At 39.8% G+C, this 22848-nt stretch overlaps 1 protein-coding gene across 1 annotated transcript; it reads left to right on the forward strand.

The window, feature by feature from the left end:
- Positions 1-53: 53 nt before the first annotated feature.
- On the forward strand, positions 54-21538 carry LOC309793379 (uncharacterized protein; the record flags this gene model as incomplete). Its single annotated transcript, XM_082603849.1, has 3 exons — positions 54-64; positions 3533-3605; positions 21350-21538. The coding sequence occupies 3 exons, from the start codon at positions 54-56 to the stop codon at positions 21536-21538; spliced, it is 273 nt and encodes a 90-aa protein (XP_082459975.1).
- Positions 21539-22848: the final 1310 nt, after the last annotated feature.

Raw genomic sequence — 22848 nt, forward strand, 5'->3', positions numbered from 1 at the left:
CAAAGTAACTATGGCCTTAAGTGTGATTATGCTACAGTGTTTTAAAACTATTCATGCCTTTCAAGTAAGGTATATTACCCAGATCTCAGCATCTCATATATATCTTGTGTTAAATATTTTGCCGAAGCACCTTTCTGTAAACCAATTATATGGATGCCTCGAATTAGGGATTAAGTTGTCAACGTAATTTCTAAAAGAAAACATTAATGTACTGTATATAGGATTTTTATTAAAAAGGAGCAAAAAATGTGTTTCATGTCATTGAGAGCTTATTTTGGGGCTAGTTTTCTGATGATTTAACTCACCCCAACGTTGCAAAGTTTGTTTTGAAGGGAAGAAAGTAGAGAAAGAAAAGGTGGTTATGTTCTGAAAAATGTAGAAATTTTGAAAGTTTTTCCTGTACAAAATAATTATTTTAATTCAATTGAAATCAGTCAAGGAAACTTCAAACGTATCCATGTTTGGACATTAAGAAGTCTAGCTTCCTGTGAAATGTGAGAGGAAAGGACTCCGTATTGATAGTAAAGATTTCGGAAAACTGATTGTAACAACAGATCCATTCCTAAATGAGGCCAATCTTGGAATCAGTTCCATTGAGAAACCATTATGTGCCAGGCACTGGAAATAAGATGAAGCTCCTTCTCTCTTGGAGTTTAGGTGTTACAGGTGTACCAGACAATTAAAAAGGACTAAAATTAAATAGATTATGAAAAGGACTGTGAAGAAAGTAAACTGGGTGCTAGTTACAGTATTTGGAGAAAACTACTTCACATGCTGACTTTAACATTCTAAGTGTCTTCTCCATGTCTGCACACAGGGTAGACCTCTGAAAAGTGACACAGTAGTTTTTTCTAGATTAATGGTTCTGTTGAGACAAGGTGGGATGGGGGAAGTTTTCCCATGCTAATATAAAGGGCCATTCGCTTGGTTTTAGACACTCTTTCCCAGAATGAATTGCTCACCTGCCCCAAACCCCTCCTACAGAAGTTCTGGAGTCATCACTGATTCAGTGGTAACCTCTGATGACAGAGTGGTGAATTAATAATGAGACGTGAATACTGAGAGTTTGGAGGAAATGGCAACAATTTAGAATAATTGTAAGGTGTGTTCCCCTCCCGCCACCCTGACTGGTGCTCATTTTGCAGGTCAGCTACTTTTCTTGTCAGCCCTGTAGCCAAAGGGAGGAAGAATGTCTCTCAGACTTCAGCTTCGAGGAGGAAGAGTTCAGATGCCAGAACTGGACTAGCACTTTTGAATTTCCCAGAATGCCACATCCTGTGGTTTCCTCGGGAAGCTCTGCATCCTTCCCAACCCCCCTCCACCCCTGGGCTGCTGGAGTTTGGGGCCACTGGGGTCTGCAGCCCAAATCCCGCCTCATTGTTTGGGGCCTGGGAGGGCAGGGCGGGGTTGGGAAGGGGGCCCAGCAGGAGGTAATTGTCTCCTTTGCAAGGGGAAGGGTGGCTTGTGCCCTGGGGACTCTGGGAAAAAGGCTCACTCTGGTGGCGTGCATTGGATCTCCGCGGGAGCCTAATAAAGGTGGAGTAAATACAGATGTCATAAATAACGGGTGGGACGTTAGGTGAGGGAGGGACACGTGGTTGCTAACGGTTGCTAACCGTGAGCCCTGTGTTGCAGCGCTGGCATAACGGTTCAGTTCGGCTCTGAAGGAGGATGTGGCTCTGGCTTCTCGCTGGCCTGGGTCGCTGTGCCTGGGAGCCGCCACATGTTATGTCCTGGCTGTGCCTCTGTGTTGCTGCTGCACCCCACGGCTCCTCCTCACATGGCAATGACTGTGGCTTCTAGTCCAGGCAGTTCAGCCTCCGGAGTGGGCCCTGGGCCGCGTCCAGGTGACCCCCTAACCCCCGCGCCTGACCGAGACTTGGTCTTCATACACCTCAGACAGCCCTCCCAAATTGCCCCTTGCCCTTACACCCCTGGAAGAAGCCGGGGGCTTTAATTACTTGACGTCCTCGTCTCCAGTCCACATGTTGGCCCTGCCTCATCAGGAGTTGAGTGAGACTGAGGCTCCATACCCGGACACGGATTCCGTTGTAGAGCTGCCTATAGGGCCAGATCAGTTTGCTGTTCCACATCAGTATCTGAATAACGAGCAAATCCAACATCAAAAGCTCCCAGAGGCGGTTCCAGTGCTAGAGTGGGATCAGAATCAGCCCTTGGTTCTGCCTCCTCGACACAAAAGTAAGACTAAACACATAGGTCTAGATCAGGCTGAAGGTCACCAATCATTTGAAATACTTGTTCCACCTCTAGGTAGTAAGAGCTCAAAACCAATGAGCTTTATTGTTTCACCCCCAAACCTGAAGAAAGATCTAGTTCAGCATCGACGGCTTGCCAAAGTTGTTGTTGGAACTATAGGCCAATTTGAAAAAAAACACTCAGTGTCTAGAACAACAGTTGCAGGGTGATTATTTACATCCAAGTATGGAGGCCTTTTATCCTGAGGAGAGCATACCTAGGGATTTTCTGGGAAGCCCAGATGAACTTCCAGAGCCCCATGAGGAAGCTGAAATGTTTGCATCCCAGCAGGGGGCGCAAACTCGTCATCCAGAGCTCACTGAGGAGGCTGAGTCTTTACCTCATCAAGAGGCCCCTGCTCAGCATCCACAGACCCCTGAGGACGTTGAATCTTTTTCACCCCAGGCAGAGGCCCAGGCTCAGCATGCAGAGCCCACTGAAGAGGTAGAACCACCTCCACTTCGGCAGGAGGCTCCATCTCAGCCTTCAGAGGCCCCTGAGGAACTAGAAACTTCAAGTCCTCAGGAGGCCCTCGCCCGGCCCTTGGAGACACTTAAGGAGGTTGTAGTTTGACCATGTGTTCATCATGGGGTAAATGAAGCTCAGCAGTCACACTTGTACAATGTCACTGTTAAATCTCTGGCTCTGGCCCTTCCCATAAATCCACAGGTCACTAAAGAGGTTGAACCTTCTCCAGTCCAGCAGAAGACCCCATCTCAGCCTCCAGAGCTCCTTAAGGAAGTTGTAGCTCAGTCTCCATTGTATCCCGAGGTGACAGTTCCAGCACAGAGCAGGATCATGCTGAGCATCCAACATCACCCAGTATCAAGAGCAGTGGTTCTCAACCAGGGTGATTTTGCACACAGGTGACATTTGGTAGTGTCTGGCGACAGTTTTGCTTGTCAGAACTGTATATGCTACTGGCATCTAGTGGACAGAGACCAGAGATGCTACTAAACATCCAACAGTGTACAGGAGAGCCTCCCACAGCAAAGAATTATCCAGCCCAAAGTGTCAATAGTGCTGCCTAGCTAGAGAAATAAAGATGACTTAACACAAGTATTTAATGAGCATTTAGTATTTTGTATCTACTGCACCACATATATAATCATGAAAGTATAAATCATAATATCTCCCACAGTGAGATTTCTTTAGTGTATGGAGGGAGTAGTGATGTTATGTTTCATCATATATAAATTAGAATTATTGCCAAAGGATAAATGTTCTGAAAGAATATCTGTTTTTCTAATTCTTTTGCTTGTGTCTTTTTTTGTAGAAATCTTGGTTGCAATTTACTCCCAGAACTGAGCTTTGGAACGTTTCAGGCCTGGCATGGAATGCAGTTTTTACACAAGTTGTAAGTGAAATAGAAGATGAATACATGTAAACAACTGTGTGTAAAAACAATCATGCAGTTATTGGTTAGCTGGGTGTAAGTAAGCCCAGTATGAATTCTGGAAAGTATGTCTTGAGAGCCATTTATTTTTTTTTTCAAATGAGGAAACTAAGGTACAAAGAGGCCAAGAGACTTGTTTAACTCATATATATGAAAGGCTCTGCTTTCCATAGTACTGATCTTTGGCATGGTCAATTAAAGGCACCGAACAGAAACACTCAGATTAGCATTGTCATGGAATCCCACTCCATGGATGCCTCTCCAATATGCGAATGGTCCAGGCACTTCCACTTTTGAATTTCGCTTTGATTCCTTTTCATGTGCAAAGTTCCTAACTGCTTAAAATGTATGCAACACAGAGCTGCAGAGAACTAAGTTTAGCAGGGTGTGGTTCAGTGGGTGTGGGTGCTTCCCCAACCATCATTAGCTCTTTTAAATGGTAAAGCAGAAAGAATTCCTGAACACCCACCACAGGGCTCTCCCCAGCCACCCAGAACATTATTTTTCAAAAAAGCATATATTGCTGAAGTGAATTATCTGTGGCCAATAGGAACCTTTGAGGTATGGAAAAAGACGTTGTTTGTGTTCAGCTGTAGTGTGAAAAATATAAAGAAAAGACTTTGCTGCGGCCTAATTCAATATGTTTTCTTTGCTGACTACTCTTCAATAAGAAGTGTGGGTTTTACACCCCTTCAGCTCAAAACTTCTCTGATTTCTCATGGCACAAGGAAATGATAGTGGGTACGTTCAATGGCCCGAAGGCGATTTTAGACTCAAGGTAAAGAGCTCTTCTACACCTGGCTTTGGAAAAGACTCTCTTACCTGTCTTATGGTTCAGAAATCCAGTTTCACACAGTTCCCACATTTTGGGTTAATGAAGGTGTTGAGGCTGTGTCTGGAGCTGGATTAACAATTCCTGCAGATGCCTATCTTTAGCGGCCTCCTTCCTTTCCCTTGTTAGTTTGCTGACGCCTACCTTGGGGAGAGAGCACCAAGGGTCGGTTTTTCTTTTGTTAGCACACCGGAGAGCAGGCTCGTGAGGTCCCTTCACCAGGAGGTTTTAGTAGCGTCAGTACAACGTCTTAAACTCACCACTTTCCTAAACATCCTAGAACACCAAGAGTTCCTTATAAGAATCAGAGTTTCACCATAGTTAATGTAGGCAACACAGGAAAATACATTGTGGAAATAAATAAATAAATCACAGTTTAAAAATTAATGAATTCATTCCAAAACATTCACTGAGTGCCATGCCCACTGTCTGTGAACACTGTACTAAGTGCTGGGGATACAAAGACGCATAGGGCAGGGACTTTGTCCCCAAGAAGCTTTCATACTGGAAGGAGAAATATGGATGTCGATGGGAAAACATACATGAGAGCCATTCTAGCATCTATGCAGCAGGGTAACAAGGTGAGGGAGGGGGGTGATGAAGTAGCAAATGGGTGGTAGGTTAGAAAAGATTTGTAATGGAAGAGGCACCAACTTGTTCCTTTGGAATTTGTGCTCCTCTTAAATGACAGAAAAAGGTAGTGAAAGAATCAGAACTACCTGGTGTTGTAAATAAATTAGTACTGTACTCCGAAAACTCATTCACAGTTACTTTCAAAAGATTGTCACAGTATAGTAAGTCTTTGTTTTGGACTAAGTCTTTCTAATAGACAAAGCTAATTTGCTTCAGGATACATTTGCCATGGTGAGATATAAACTTTATTGCATCTCTTACCAAAGGCAAGCCACCAAGGGAAGATGCCACCCTTGAGTTAAATCATTTTACTACCTATAATGACATATTACTGGGGTGTTTATAAGTTGCTTGCATTAAATAAGTTTGGAAAAGGGCCCCAGCTGAGGTGGATTTATCATGAATTCAATGAACCTTAGGCTTCAGGGCTCCTCACTTGCATAGGTCCCTTCCAAGGTCTTGAGAGGGGTCCTAGCGATTTTTCTATTTATAACTTTGCATGTTTTTATTAGATAGGATTTCCCAAAGTAGATGAGGTTCAGGCCGCACAAATCCTTGATTCATCACCGGGTGTCAGGTAATTATAAGTCAGTAGGTTTCTTGAATGAAGCCTCTATGTTATTGAGAAATATCAGGTGAAGTAGTTAGCAGTGTGGTAGTCTATTTTAAATCCGAAATCTACCTCAAAGATGAGCCAAGAGCTTATTAATAAAGTACCACTTTTTCAATGGTGGTAGTAATCATATCTCTTTCAGATAAAATCAGGAATGAAATATACTATGGAAAACCGGCAGTGGTTGATAATCCTAAATGTTAAGTATGCTTTTTTTCTCTGACTGTAAAGTGTTTCTCCTTCATTCACCTATGCACGTCCAGACTGATGGCTTATTTTTAAAAATTCTTTTAGTCACTTCATTGGATCTAACAATACAAGCTCCATGATTTTAGAAACTGAAGGACTCTACAATGTGGAAAGGCTATATAACTTAAGCAGACAGAGCACATTCACATGCTGGCTTGTCCGTGGTACATCAATATTGTACCAAGAACATAAGCACGAAGAGAGAATAAGAGGAAAATCAAAGCCTTATCCCTATTGAATTATTTACCCCATTGTTGAGAATATCAGTGCGGGAGGTGTGGCCACACTATGAAGGCAGATTGAGCTGCGGTCACAGAGCCGCCCTAATGCTCCCCCAGTCAGCTAGCATTGGTTTCCTTTACATAGCTATGTACACACAAAAGCTTACACACTTGAGGGTGTTGTCCTCACTTTTTGCTATGTACTAGAATCCTGGCAACTTCTCAGATTTAGAAAGGCATAAACACTAAAAGCAAAAATAACTTGGGTCTGCCCTTTGGGGTGGTTCAGGGTGGCTGTTTTATTTGTAATAGTTCAAAATTTTGAGATTGTCACACCTAGCAACTACTATACTTTTCTTCTCCCCACTGCATCTTATTCTTCCCACCTGTAGTATTTTCTCCCATTCTATATGTTTATTCACTTTCTTGATAGTGTCCTTTGAAGCACAAACTTTTTAGTTTTTATAAAATCCAATTCATCTATTTTTCCTTTGGTTGTTTGTGCTTCTGGTATCATATCTAAGAAACTGTTGTCTAAAGCAAGGTCATAAAGATTTACTCCTGTGTTTTCTTCTAAGAGTTTTATAGCCTTAGCTCTGACATTTGGATATTTGATCCATTTGGAGTTAATTTTCATATACGGTGTGAAGCTTCATTATTTTGTGTGTGGATGTACAGTTGTCCCAGCATCACTTGAAAAGACTGTTCTTTCCACATAGAATTGTTTTGGCACCCTTGTTGAAAATCAATAGACCATAAATATGAGGGTTTATTTCTATATTGTCAATTCTGTTCCATTGATTTACATGTCTGTTCTTATTCCAGTACCACACTGTGATTGCAGTAGCTTTGAACTGAGTTTTGAAACCAGGATGTGTGAGTCCTCCCACTTTGTTCTTTACCGACATTGTTTTGGTTATTCTGTTTCCTTGAATTGCCATAGGAATTTTAGAAAGAGCTTGGCAATTTCTGGAAAGAAGTCAGCTGGGATTTTGATAGGAATTGCAATGGAACCATAGGTCGATTTGGGAAGTAGTGAAATTTTAATAAGATTATCTTCCAGTCCATGAATCCAGCATGTCTTTATATTTATTTAGATCTTCTTCAATTTCTTTCAACAGTTTTGTACTTTTCAGTGTGAATCTTGCACTTACTTGGTAAAATTTTCCCCTAAGTATTATATTTGTTTTGATGCTGTTCCACATGGAATTGTTTTCTAAATTCCATTTTTTGATTACTCATTGCTGGTGTGTAGAAATAATATTGATCTTATATCCTACAACCTTGCTGAAGTCATTTATTAATGCTAACAGTTATTCTCCTAGATGCCCAGGAATATGTCTTGTGGCCTTCCAGTTTCCCAGGAATACACTGGAATATTGCAAAGTGTCTGTGGACATCTCATTCCTCAGCTTTTCTTTTAAAGCTTTGCGGTTGGGTTGTTTTTTGCCCCAAACTGTTATCCATTGCCTCATGCCACCGCCATGTTAAAATATTTGCTTGAAAATGTTTTCCAGAAATGCCACCTGAGCAGAGGCTTTTCTCACTAGACAGCCCTCAGTCAGGTCAAAGGCAAGCCTTTCAAGTGAGGTCTTCCAGGGGACCACCAGACATGTACAACAATGACAGTTCTTTGGGGATGAGGCTTTGAAGGACCTCCCAGTCCATGCTGCTCGTTCTGGTACCAGGGATGTGGGCTGTTTTTCAAGGCTACCACTGGCATGGAGACCAAGGGTCAAGGGCAAGTTAAAGCAACACAGATCTCGTTGTTCTTACAGAAATTAATTTGTTTTCCTTGAATAAATTGCTCCCCCATTTGCTGCCAGCGTGTTGGTTAAATTCCCAGAGTTCAGAAGACGTTGATTCTGACCATTTTTGCCAGTTTTGTTGTTGCTGTTATTGTTGCTTCCATGCGGGGATGAATTTTCAGATGTCCTTCCTCCATCATTTTTACTGATTTTCCTGCAATTAAAAAAAAATCTATAAAGTCTCAATGGCCATAGGCTAATTAAATATTTATCACGAGAGATGATTAAGGAAAAAATAAATAAAAAGAGAAATAAATAAATAAATAAAAAGAGAAAATATAGTTCTCATAGAGGCTTTCCCAGATGGGTAGATGAAGTTTGAAAAGGTATTTCTATATTTAGTGCTGTCAAAATTAAGGTTAAAGTAACAGATGTTTCAAAAAGAAAAAAACCCTTTTTTTTCATTCAGGTTAAACACAGGCTTTAGAGTCAGAACTGAGTACCAACTCCAGCTCTGCTTCTTACGAGCTTGATGACTTAAGACAAGTTATGTAACTTCTCTGTGCCTCAGTTTCCTCATTTGTACAATTGTGTAATATATATATCACATAAGGTTACTGTGAGGATGAAATGTTAAATGCTGATCACATATGCATGGCAACCCAAAAGATATTAGTTTTGATAATTATCTTTATAATATTCTGCAAAAGTACACTAATAATTCTTGAGTAGAGTTAACCTAAAGTCAGATAGTCTCTTCTTTCTTCCTGTTTCTTTTCTGTTTTTTTTTCCCCCTTATTTGTTTTAAAGAACTAAGGGGAAAAGAAAGAAAGAAAGAAAGAACTATGAAGAAAATCTATTCCAACATTTTGGAGTAAAATTTTGTTCCTCAAAATTAATTTGTTTATTTTATTGATATATAAACAAAATGTTATTTATTTATTCAGCAAACATTTATTAAGTGCCTAGTAACTATTAGGCACTATGTCAGGCAGAGGAATAATAATGACAATAAAGTGTGGTCCCTGCTCTCAAGTTGCTGACAGTCTAGGAGAGTGACAAGTAAACAGTTGATTACATACACAGTAACAAAGGCTATGGCACCAGGATACACACGGGACTATGTGATGGGAGTATGGCTTTCACCAGTTCCTCTTGGATTTCTCTCTTCTTTGGCTCCAGAACCAAGGAATTAGCCTTATTTTTGTCTTTAGCTGGGTAGTTTAAATCATGAAATTTTTCAAACTTTGTAGAGATGAAAGAAAAACACCTTGAATTATGGAGGACACTAGAAATAGTACTTTTTTACAGAGCAAGGGCTTCCTACCAGCATAGTCACTTCGAGGGTTTTTAACGTGAAAAGTACTTTGGCATATTTTTTCTTTGCTAGCCACTTTTTTTCTATTTTATTGTTTGTTTGTTTGTTTCTCTTCTCCACTTTATCATCTAGAGACCTGGGTAGTTCCCAGTGAAAGAGTGTTTTACAGATTCTAAGGGAGATTTATAGGTAAAGACAGAAAATGATTTTTTTTAACCTTCAAGTTCCATACGCAAAAAAAAATGACTATAAACTTTCATGGAAGTAATTGAAAATGCAGATAATTTTAATTCCATTCCATTTTTCAGAATTCTCAATCGTAATCCTTTGCCAACAGTGGAAGATTCTTGTCTTTTTAAAGTGCCAGCATTAAACTATTTGTAAGTATTGTAACAGTTTCATGGCTCATGAGATAATTTCTGCTCCTTTTGACTTTCGTCAAAAATTGAGTACTTTGGCTAAACAGTCATAATTTAGATTTTAACTGGGTTATTGAAAATAAGAGTTATTGGCAAAGAAAAGGATTAAGAAAGAATATATATGGGTAAGAGAGCCAGCAGAGGATGAGAACAGTGTTGAAGAACACATATAGGTATGGAACATGAAGATGCATATAGGAATAGTATTTATCCAAGAAAGCAAAAAGGAATAAGGGGTACATTATTTTTTTAAAAAAGAGTGATCAAAAGAGGTAGATGCAATTGAAAATGAGAAGTGAGGCTAATAGAAAATGATTGTACTGTTCAGCACCAAGGTCATTAATTTGATGATGCAAATTTAAATTTCTTCCAAAAGAGCTCTTTGGAATTATCATCTATGGCAAGTAAGAAGCCAAAGTGGAAGTAATCCCATGTTACGTATCTTTTTCAGTTTAGAAATTTTGTCTTTGGGTTTTATATCATGCATGTTTGGGCTTCTCCTTCAGAGACATGGGAACAGCACAAGTGTCACTTACAGCAATTGAAAGCATCCTCATGATGACCCTTGAATTGGAAACACTGTAAGTTGATTTTTCTTACATTGATTTTCACTCAATTGTATTTTTAGGTTTGTTTGATTATCTTCTTAAGTCAGGTTTATTTATGTATAATTTTCATTTAACAAACTTCACTCTTTTTAAATATACAGTGTGATGTGTTTTGACAAACGTATAGTTCTGTAGCCACCACCACATTTGAGGTCAAGAAAACTTCTGCACTCCCAAGAGACCCCCCATGTCCCTCTGTAGTCAATCCATCCTCCTGTCACTACCAGCCCCTGGCAACCACCAATCTGAGTTTTGTCCGTATAATGTTGCCTTTTCCAGAATATTTGATAAATGAAATCATGTGGTATGTAGCTTTTTGTTTTTGGCTTCTTTCACTTAGCCAGTCTCTTTGGAGATTCATCTGTTTTGTTGCACCTGTCAGTAGCTCATTCCTTTTGAGCGCTGAGCAGTATTCTAGTTGTGTGGATACGCAGTCATCGTTTGATGCACATTTGAGTTTCTTCTTGTTTTTTGGCTATTATGAACAAAGCCTCTGAAAACACTCACATGTGTGTGTGAACATATGTCTTGTGTGAGCATATGTTTTCATTTCTTTGGGGTAAAATACCTCAGGGTGGGATTGCTTCATCATATGCTAAGTGCCTATTGAACTTTTTAAGAAACTGCTGAACTGTTTTCTAAAGTGCCTGTGCCATGTTGCTTTCCCACAAGCAGTCTATGAGAGTTGCAGATGCTCTACCTCTTCACCTGATCCTTATATTTGTTTTTAAAAAAATTTAGCCTTTCTAGTAGGTGTGTAGTTGAATCTCGTGGTTTTTGCCACATTTTGCATTTCTGTAATAGCTGATGATGTTGAGTGTCTATTCATGTGCAAATATCCTTTTAAATGAAGTGTCTGTTCAAATCCATTTTTTAATTGGATATTTGCATTGAGATTTAACAGTGCTTTATATAAAAAGCAATGGAAATAGTCCTTGCTCTCAGATATGTGTTTAGTAAATATCTTCTCCCAGATTGTGACTTATCTTCATTATATTAAAGTGTCTCTGAAAACTAGAAGTGTTAAATTTTTGATGAACTCTAATTTAGCAATTTTTCTTAATTTTTCATATTTATTTAATTTATTTATTTGGTTGTGCTGGGTCTTAGTTGCGGCAGATGGGCCCCTTAGTTGCGGCTCATGGGCTTCTTAGATCTGGCATGCGAACTCATAGTTGAGGCATGCATGTGGGACCTAGTTCCCTGACCAGGGATCGAACCCGGGCCCCCAGCATTGGGAACTTGGAGTCTTAACCACCACGGAAGTCCCTTAGCAATTTTTCTTAGATGGTTTTTGCTTTTTTGTGTCTTAATCTAAGAAATCTTTCTCTGAGACCCCACTGTCTAACCCCAAATCACAAAGATTTTCTCCTACGTATTCTTCCAGACGTTGTATAGCTCCATTTAGGTCTATGATTCATTTTGAGTTAATTTTCATATACGTTGTGAGGGAAGGGTCAAGTTTTATTTTTTTGCAGTTTAAAAAACTATTTCTGTAGGACCCTATTGTGACAGTTTATTACACAACGTACTGCACCTTAAACTGTGCCATCCCCCCTCCCATATGGCAAGCTAATAGAAACATTCTGTTACCACAAGGCTAGTTGAGGGGATTGCGTGAGATTAGTATGCGGAAACGGCCCTGCATTTAGCAGTCTGTTCCAACCGTCTTTGTCAGGTCACCTGACAAATGACTGTCTTCACCGTGCCGTCACGCATTGGTCACTGCTCTAGCCTCATCTTCCTCAGCGTCCCACAGCATCAGCCACAATTGCGATCCCTCTCTTGTCAGCTACATGCCCTCCTCTCTGGATATTAAAAATTATTTCCCTGTTTAACGACAATACTGTTAATACACAATATTGAAGACATTAAATTCTTACACAATAATATTACCTAATAAAGTGTTGCTATTCAAATTTCCCCCATTGTCTCTCTTATATAATATCATTTCTTTTAACAGCTTTTTGAGGTACAATTGACATGCAGTAATCTGTGTTCACACACTCACATACATACACACCATGAAGACATCACGAAAATCAAAATGTCCATCACCTCAGAAAGTTTCTTAATGTCTCTTTGTAATCCTTCCCATCGTTCCTTGCACTTCCCAATCGCCATGCAACCATTGATCTGCTTTCTGTTTGCATTTTCTAGAATTTTATATAAATGGAATCATACAGTGTATACTTTTTTCTAACTGGCTTCTAACTCAGCATAATTATTTTAATCTTCATCCATATTGTTGTATATATCAGTAATTCATTTCTGTTTATTGCTGAATAGCATTCCTTTATATGGATGTACCACCATTTATGTATTGACCATTGATGGACATTTGAGTTGTTTGAGTCTTTGTCTATTACAGATAAAGTTGCTATGACTATTTGTGTACAAGTCTTGTATGGATGTTTACTTCCATTTCTCCTGGGTAAATGCCTGCCTGTAGAATGGCTGCATCATTGGTAAGTGTATGTTTAAGTTTTTTTAAAATACCTATTTTCCATAGTGGTTTGATCATTTTACATCTCTACCAGCAGTGTATGCGAGCTGCATTTTCTTCACGTTGTGGCCAACATTTGCTATGCTCAGTATTTTTAATTTTAGATAGTTTAATAGGTGTGTAGTTGTATCTCACTGTAGCATCCCTAATGATTAATCATGTCAAACATCTTTTCATATGCTTATTTTCCATCTGTATATCTTTGAATCTTTTATTTATATTTTTCTGGAGTTCTGAGAGTTCTTTATATATTCTGGAAATTAGTCCTTTATCCAATAGGTAAGTTGCTAGGTATTTTCTCCCATTCTGTGACTCATCTTTTCGTTCTCTCAGGAGTGTCTTTTGCAGGGCAGAAATTCTGTATTTCGATGGTGTCTAATTTATCTGTTTTTTTCTTTTATGCATTATGCTTTTGGTGTTGTATCTAAGAAATCTTGCCGAACTCAAGGTCATAAAATTTTTCACCTGTTTTGTTCTAGATGTTTTATAGTTTTATGTTTTACATTTAGATCTTTGAACCAATTTGAGTTCATTTCTGTATATGGTTTAGATGGAAGTTCCTTTTTTTTTCCTTTTTGCACCTGGATATTCAGTTGTTCCAGCATCATTTGTTGAAAAGACTATCATTTCTCCACTGAAACGCCTTTGAACCTGACAGTCAGTTCTCCCCCTCTCTCTACTTCAGAACTTTGTATTCTGTTCCTTTGGTCTTTTTGTCTCTCTTTACACTACTATCACAATGTCTTGAAGGTGTAGCTTCATAATCCTTGAAATCAGTTACTGTTAGTTCTTCAACTTTGTTCTTTCTCAAAGTTGTTTTAGTGATTCTAAATTTTATTTCCATATGAATTTTAGAATTAGCTTGTCAATGTCTATAGAAAAGCCTACTGGGGTTTTGATGTATACATCGATTTGGGGAGAATTGATGTCTCAACAATATTGAATCTTCTGATCCATGGATACTTTATATCTCTCCATTTATTGAGGTCTTTCTTAATTTCCCCCGGCAATATTTTACAGTTTTCAGGGTGCAAGTCTTTTGTCAGACTTATTCTAAGTATTTTATATGTTTGATTCTTTTATAAGTAGCATTTTAAAACTTTGATCTCTGATTGTTTGTTGAGACAAATTCATCTTTTTGTATGTGGATCTTGTACCCTGCAAACTTGATAAACTCATTTATTAGTTCCAGTAGCATTTTCGTAGCTTCTATCAGGTTTTCTACATAATCATGTTATCTGCAAATAAAGATAGTTTTACTTCTTCCTTTGCATTCTGAATATCTCTTTTCTTTTTGTTGCCCTATTGCACTGGCTAGAACCTTCAGTGCAAGGTCAAATAGAAGCAATGAGAGCAGATATCCTTGCCTTGTTCCTGATCCTGGTGAGAAAGTACTTTGTCCTTCACCATTAAGTATGATGTTAGGTTTTTTGTAGAAGTCATTTATCAAGTTGAGGAAGTCTCCTTCCATTCCTAGTCTACTGAGGGCTGTTTTTTTTTTTCTTTAATCAGGAATGTATGTTAGATGTTTTCATTCTTTTCCTGCATCCATTGCAGTGATTATATGATTTTTCCCTTCTTTTCTTAATTTGTTTATTTATTTTTGGTTGAATTGGGTTTTCATTGTTGTATGTATCCAGTATTCTTAATCTTTTATGTAGATCCATATTCCAATCTGGTGTCATTTTCCTTCTGCTTAAAAATACTTCTTTTAACATTTCTTATTGTGAAAGTCTACTAGCAATGAATTCTTTCAGCTTCTGTATGTCTGAGATAGTCTTTATTTTGCTTTTGTTTTGACAGATGTGGGTATAAAATTCTAGCTTGATAGAATTCAATTCACTACTTTAAAGATGTTATTCCACTGAGTTCTCGTTTATGATTTTTCAAGCAAGAATTCTGCTGTCATTGTTATCTTTGTTCCTCTGTACGTAGTGTATAATTTTTTCCTCTGGCTCCTTTTAAATTCTTCTCTTTATTGCTGGTTTAGAGCAATTCGATTATTTTCTGTGCCTTGGTGTAGTTCTGTCCATGTTTCTTCTGCTTAAAGTTCATTGATCTTCTTGACTTTGTGGGTTTATAGTGTTTACCAAGTTGGAAAAATTTTGGCTATTATTTCTTCAAATTTTTATATTTCTCCTCTCCTTCATGGACTCTAAGTACACATGTATTAGGCCACTTGAAGTTGTTGCACAAGTCACTGAGGCTCTATTCATTTTGTTGTTGTTTTGTTACTCCTTTTGTTTCATTTTGGATAGTTTCTGTTGCTATGCCTTAATGTTCACTGACCTTCTGCCGTGTCTAATTAGCCTTTAACCTCCTGCAATATCTTTTTCATTTAGACATTGTTTTTAATCTCTAGAAGCTCAATTTAGGTCTGTTTTACATTTTGCATGCCTGTACTTAACATTTTCAGGGTTTAGTCTGGGTGTTTTAACATATGAAATACAGTTATAATAACTTTTCTTCATGTATAATAACTTTTTAAAAGTTCTTTCCTGCCCATTCTAACATCTGTATCGATTATGGGTTATTGTTGATTGATTGCCTTTTCTCCTCAGTATGGGTCATATTTTCCTACTTCTTTGCATGCTTGCATGCAATTTTTCATATGATCCCAGATATTGTGAGTTTTAGTTTATTGTGTGTTATGTATATTTTTATTCCTGTAAAATGCCTGGGCTTTGTTTTGGGTGAAATTAGGTTACTCAAAACACTTTTCTTCTTTTAGGTCTAGCTTTTAAGGTTCGTTGGGTAGGAGTCCAAGTAGCCTTTAGTCTGGAGCTCATCATTTGCAACTACTGAGACAAGTCCTTTCTGCGTATCATGAGGTTTTCCAGTCTGACTTGTAGGAACAGGTACTATTCCTACAACCCTGTGTGATATCCAGTTGTTCTTCTTATTAATCCTTTCATGTGGTTCTTTTCCTGGCATCAAGTTATTCCTCACACAAATGTACTGACCCATACTTTGTTGAATTCTCAAGAGCTCCCTCTGCATATCTCCAGAGTTCTTTGTCTGTGCACTTCTTTTCTCTCTGATACTCTGCTTTGTGAACTCTAGTTACCTTGGTTTTCCCAGACTCTTCTCTCCATTTCGTCTGTCAGGGAGCCCACTAGTCTCTGTCTGGACTTCTCTTCCCTGTACCATGACGTGGATACTCTCTCAGAGAAGTAAGGGCAATTATAGGGATCACTTCATTTATTTCCCATCTCCTCGGGAATCACTGAAATGTATTGCCTGAGGTTCCGTTTCTTGAAGACTGTTGTTTCATAGGTTCCATCTGATTTTTTCCTTGTTTCAGCTGGGAGGTTAAGTTGGCCCTTGTACTTCATCTTGGCCAGAAGCCAATAACATTCTTTAAGTCTGTTTTGTTTTGATACAGGATCCAATTAAAGATGAGGCATTGCATGTCATGTCTGTGTTTCGGTTAACCTAGAATTTTTCCCTACTATCTTTTTTTGGTCTTTTATGACATTGGCTTTTTTGAAGAGTCTAAGCCAGTTGTCTTGTAAATTGCCCCACAATCTGTATTTGTCTGTTTCCTCATTAGATTCAAAGTAAACATTTTGGGGAAGAATACTATATAGGTGATGTATTCTTCATACTTCATCCCTTGAGGTGGCCCAGTGCTAAGTTTGATCACTTGATTAAGGTGGTCTATTCCATATCTCTCCATTGTAAAGTTATTTTTCCCCTTGGTAATTGATAAATAATATGTGGGGTGATCCTTGGGATCAGTGAAGATCCTACTTTCAAACAACTCTTCACCCAACTGTGCATCAATGATAATCCTTGTCTGAATCGGTTATTACATTGATCGTTGCAAAATAACACTTTCCTAATTCTATCCTTCCTTTTGCATTTATTAGCTGACATTATTCTATAAAGAAGAGCTCCCCCACTTTTCATTTGGAGTATCATTATGAACTCATGTGCTTTTTTTTCAATTAACTGTGTTATACCTTATTATAATGATAATGTTATTCTTTGGAATGTTCCTTTTGTCCAGATTTGGTCAATGCGATCTCTGTTATTGTTTAGCCACATGATGCTTTTTTATTACTAGAATAATTTCTAATATATTACTCCTCACAAATAGGAACTGAGAAAGTGACTCCAGAATGTGCGGTCTTATTCATACTCTTCTTAGAAGTCTGCCTTCTTCGGGTGTACTCTCAACCCAAAGTGAGGCTTTCGGGTCGGAAGGAGATACTTCTGAATTAAACTGCAGTTCAATGTCACCCAATTCTAATCCCTATTCCCTTTTTTCTAGGCATATCATACCTACTGCCATCCTAATCCTTCTGTTGGGCACCTCTCTCCTCCTCGATATTTATTTCCAACAGTCAAGGGCAGCAATTGGCCAACCGGCCCCTATCCAGTTCTATAGTCCATATGCCCCAAGAACTCCTTTTTGCACTGGTCTGTGGTGGCCTTGGCCTACCTCTTCTACCTACTCAGGTAACTCTTTTACCACGAATTTAATGACCTGTGTTTCCATTTATAGGATCTTACCCAGCCGGAGGGCCTGCTGCCTCTGCCAATTTAAAAATACTATTGAGGTTGTCTGTGAGACAGTCAAGCTGCGTTGTGACAGTGAACGCCTGAGGGACGTCACACGTTGTGGTGAGTCTCAATTGCGGGATAATACATTTTTAATTTTTAACTTAATTTTTTATTTTTAATCAAGGATGATACATTTTAAAACTAATGATGTAATTACATTATTTTAATACATTCATTCAGAGTTCCAGCTCCCTAAATTTCTAAGAATTACCCCCTTGCTAAAAATCAGATTCTTGGTTACATTATTAAGCTAAGAATAGCTCAGTTACATTATTAGCTTCATAATGTAACTGATCTGCATATGTAAAGGAACCAGAGAAAGGAATGGAAGGGGGAAGGGAATTCACATTAATGGCCACATATCCTATGCTGCCCTCTGTGCAAATGAGAACTTATTCACATAGTACATCACAGTTTGTAAACTGATTTTATATACATTAGGTCTCAAGTACCCTTTGTCTTATAAGACAGGTGTAAATATAGTTTTGTTTATTTTGTTTGTTTCTGCAATTTTATGAAGAGTACAAGTGATGCTGTTTTAGGTCCTATCTGGAGCCTGAGAGTTTCTGGTTCCATAAGCAGAAGCTGCTACCAAGCCCTTCTAATGCATGGGAGAGCTAGTTATTTCTTTGACTGTCCAGCTCTGAACTTGCTCTGAATCGCAAGTTTTTCTATCCACAAAACACTCAGGGGCTTTCAACTATTTTTCTATATATTAGATTTATGGGCACTAACTTGATGACTTCCAAAATGTGCTTTCATGCCCAGGTAGCTTGAATACAGGTCTCTTTCAGTGATCTAGAGCACATCATAAATAATAACACTTTGCCACTTATATAAAGACGAAATGGCTGATTTTTCAACACAGTTTTTTTTTTTTTTTTCCCTTTGGCCACAAAGCTGGTGGGATCGTAGTTCTCCCACGAGGGATTGAACCCGGGCCACAGCAGGGAAAGTGCCGGGTCCTAACCACTAGACCACCTGGGAACTCCCCCAAACATTTTTTTTTACTAATTATATTACTCCCTTCTCCCCCAGAAGTGGGCAGAAAAGGCATTTTTACTCTCCTTTTACCGGTGAGGAAAAACAAGATCAGAGGTGTTAAGTGCTATGAACCTAGTGCCCCGATCTCCTGTCCCCAGTTTGGGGCTCTCAGCTAGCCTCTGCTCCTCCTTTCTCATGACCCTTCCCTCCTCCTTTGACCCTCACCAAAAATACTTTCAATCCTTTTGGAAGACAAGCCCAGCTACACAATGGTACACATTACCTTCACACAGTCAGAAGATTTGGATGGTTCCCCAAGTAGAGCTGGAAATATTAGAAGTAAAATGAATTGAAAGCAAAGTAGCCATCCGACAGAAGTTGCTTTTTCCCGTCTACATTTTAGGGCCTCAAGTATTATTCCATTGATTTGTTGAACATTCCACATGGGCATACAATCTGGCAAATCTCTTAACTTATACCCGAGATCCCTGCCCAAATTTTAGCAAAGAGCCAGGTCGGACATAGTGTTTTTTTTCTGTATAGAGCCTTCTGTTATGGGGACTGGGATATATAGAAGCAGGGACTAAACAAAGGACTCAGTGGGTAGTTGGAGAAGGACATGTCCAGATGACGACCTGTTAGCGGCGGTGGTTGTCGTGGAGATCTGTGATAGCAGCAAGAACACAAGCACACTGAAGAGGTGGAGAGAGGAAGCCTCACACTCCTGTGCCTCTGAGGCAGGACAGGATGGGGTATATGAATGTGAGGAGTCACAGTAGGTCTGCAGAGAGTCCAGCTGATTAGGGGAATATTTGTCTTCCAGCCTTGGCTTTTCTTGAGTACTGGCCCCTGGGAACCAGTGGAGTAATCCTGAATATAGTTCCTATGTTTCACGCTACAGAATTTTCTGAGTAGATAGCCCCTTTTTCAAGAGAGACCTTTTTCACATTTTGTTGTTGCCAGTCATAGGCTTAAGTGTGGGTTTCTTTTTCTCCTAAGTAGCACTCAAACTTTGACTGATTCCTCATTTCTTTGGCTGTGGACTGACAAAAGGCTGTCCCATCAGTCTTCAGTGATGAAAAACAGTCCCTTCTCTTTTGACAGATGAAGAAACATCTATAGAGAATGCAGGAGGATCGTTGATGCAGGTGTTACAAGCCCAGCAGAAGAACAACAGCACCGAGCTGACTATTGAGTCAGAGAGGATGTCCTCACATAACAGTGCTGTCAGCTTGTCAGGCTTCATGAATGAGCAGCTGGACTTTCATACTAAAAGTGATATTATCAGTACACTAAATTACATACTGCCTTATATCTCAGAGGGAAATCTAGGAGATGTGGAATCAACATTATTACCATTCATTCAACTTCTTTTTTCAAATAAACAAGATGGACATATGCCGCTGGGCCTTTTGAAAAACAATACAAGGAGCCTTTCTGTTAAACCTGTACCCAACAATTCAACTAATAAAAACAAATTGAGGGAACTCCATTTTGTGGAAAATTTGTTAGATGCAGAAACTCAAGAAAAAATTGATGAGGTTAAAAAGGAAGAAAAACCTGCCACGCGTACGCGTTCCAACCTTTTAAGTGCCATGTTTACACGCTACATCTTTCAAAAGAAATTAGAAACTGCCCAACCACAGAAAGACAGCCTAGCAAAGATTGAGAGTACAGAGGAAAAGCTGCTGAGAGTGAACAAGGTCCTCAAGGGGCATACAGAAAATGCACCTCAAAGCAGTGGGAGATGAGAGCGTCAGGAGGGAACAGAATGCCCAGCCATCTGTGGCGAGCACTGCCAAAGAATGAAAGCTCAGGAGGCCATCCCCAAGAAAGCTGAAACAGCTTCTCGTGGTGCAGAGGCCCAGGAAGCTGGTGGGAAAGTCCTCCAATGCAGAGTCTTCATTCCTAAAGGAACACAAGGCCGCAGGCTCCTCTTCCCTGAAACCGTACTTCAAGGGCAGGCCTTGTGCCTCCATCCCGCCAAAATCCCCATCTGAGGTTAAAAGCAAATCAAAAGACTTATCCAACGCTATTCATGTTTTCGAAGATGCAAAGGCAAGAGTTAGAAATATTAAGGACTTCGAATTAATCTCACATTCTGGAAAACAAATACATCTTCCATAAAATTAGGTCTCATCGGGTCCACAGAAAACCCAAAGTTAAAAGGAGTCGAGGGGCTTCCCTGGTGGCACAGTGGTTGGGAGTCTGCCTGCCGATGCAGGAGACACGGGTTCGTGTCCTGGTCCGGGAAGATCCCACATGCCGTGGAGCGGCTGGGCCCATGAGCCATGGCCGCTGAGCCTGCGCGTCTGGAGCCTGTGCTCCGCGACGGGAGAGGCCACAACGGTGAGAGGCCTGTGTACCGCAAAAAAAAAAAAAAAAAAAAAAAAAAAAGGGAGTCGAAAGTTCAGAAAGAAAAGTTCACTTGATAGAATGATGCTTGCAAGCCCTCCGTTCTCTGTCGTGAGGAGTCTCATAAATTCCCCTCCACGAGAGGCTGTTTCGTCTTCAGGAGAAGTGACTTCTCAGGAAAATCCTTTTCCAGAATTATTTTCTCTTTCAGACCCTTCTGCAGAAAACACTACTTCAGAAAACAATACTGCACAAAATGTTTCTGAAGCAATTATTTCTACAGGAAACGCTACTCTGCCAGGAGGAACCGGCCCTGGAAACACTAGCCATAGGAACGTCTCCACTGCACATTCTACTGTTGCTGCAGACAACAGTATGCCAGCTGTTCAACACAGCAACAAAACACAATGGGAGCACCACAACATGGTCACTGAATTATCCTCTAAGCCCACAGGCTTCACTTTCCCAGGGCTCGCATCCCCGGGTGATCAAGTTGAAACTCAGCTAAACCAGCAGCTCTGGTCCCTCATCCCCAACACTGACGTGCAAAGGCTCATTTCTCATGTTATCCAGACTTTGAAAATAGACTGCTCGGACACCCACGTGCAGCTGGCCTGTGCCAACCCCATCTCTAGAACAGGCCTCCTGATGAAGCTCCTCAGCAAGCAGCAAGAAGTAAATGTGTCCAAAGCGGAATGGGATACGGACCAGTGGAAAGCTGACAACTATATCAGTGAGAGCACAGAAGCCCAGAGTGAGCAGAAAGAGCAGGAGTCAAGTGAGGTGAGGATAACCCCTGACACATGGGACTTGGACTTTTACTCAGTTTAGGACATGCCATTAACGTGCCCAAGCGGGAATACCACGGGCTCCTAGTCAGTATCTTATCTTCAGCCATGAAACGGGCTAAGACAGTGATCTCCAACTTTGCTCATTGAGAGAGTGTGTCACTATTCCTAGGGTAGACGCGAAAAGGACATAACACAAGATAAATAAATTGTAGATAAATTGTAGAAGAAAATGCTAATGATAAGACTAATAACATTCAATTTGACTTGTTCTTATAGAAGCTACTCGCCTGGAAGGATTGGGTTTCATAGTAGTTTAAGAAGAGTTAGCTATCGTTTAGAATAGGATTAAGAATCGTAAGTTTTCATCCCTTCTATCTCCTTGTTTTTAAAAATTGTTATATATTTTTTTAGCTCACAAAAGAAGTTCCAGGTTATGACTATAACAACAAACTCATCTTGGCAGTATCTGTACCTGTAGTAGTGACGATTTGTGTTAGAATTCTCTGTCTCATTGAGGTAAGGACAATAATTAATTCAGATTCAGAACCCAGAAACTGAGAATCAAATCCACCTTTCCTCCTGCTACTACTTGATTCTTCCCTTTAGCCATGAGGACTGACATACACTTTGTTCTTTTAATGAAAAGTATATTCCCAGGATGTTTTTTTGTGTGTTTTTTTTTTTTTTTTTTTGGCTGCGTTGGGTCTTCATTGCGGTGCGTGGGCTTCTTACTGAGGTGGCGTCTCTCGTTGTGGAGTACGGGCTGTAGATGCACGGGCTCAGGAGTTGTGGCACACTGACTTAGTTGCTCCGCAGCATGTGGGACCTCCCCAGACCAGGGATCGAACCTGTGTGCCCTGTGCTGGCAGGCGGATCCTTAACCATTGCACCACCAGGGAAGTCCCCACAGGATTTTTAAAAGGAACTTCACTCCCAGGAGATCCCTATGGAATTGGATCCCTGATAACAAGCTATTGGACTATTTTGACACGTGAAGTTTATAAGAAGGCCAGAGTTGACATGATAGTAAATTTTCTTCAACCCAACAAAGTATGCTGATTTGATGTACTCACCAGTCACTCTCATTCTACTGTTGATTTCTTTCCTTCTTGGCTGAAGTGATGAGAGATATAGGATCTCCATACTCAAGGAGCTATCAGTCACCCTGGGAGGGCTAAAAGGGCATGCCTAAAAGACAAAAGTGTGATCTCGTCAATTCCTCAGGTTTACTTAGCAGCTTTCTTCTCCGGTGTATTAGGAATTGTGTAGATAGGTTCCATTAAAACACTGCAAGTAAACTCTTGCAGCAGGCTACCCTCAAATATTTATAGTAGCCTATTCCTGGAGCTA

The sequence above is a fragment of the Mesoplodon mirus genome (genome assembly GCF_964341445.2).
Source record: "Mesoplodon mirus genome assembly, chromosome: 18".
In the NCBI taxonomy this organism is placed as follows: Eukaryota; Metazoa; Chordata; class Mammalia; order Artiodactyla; family Ziphiidae; genus Mesoplodon; species Mesoplodon mirus.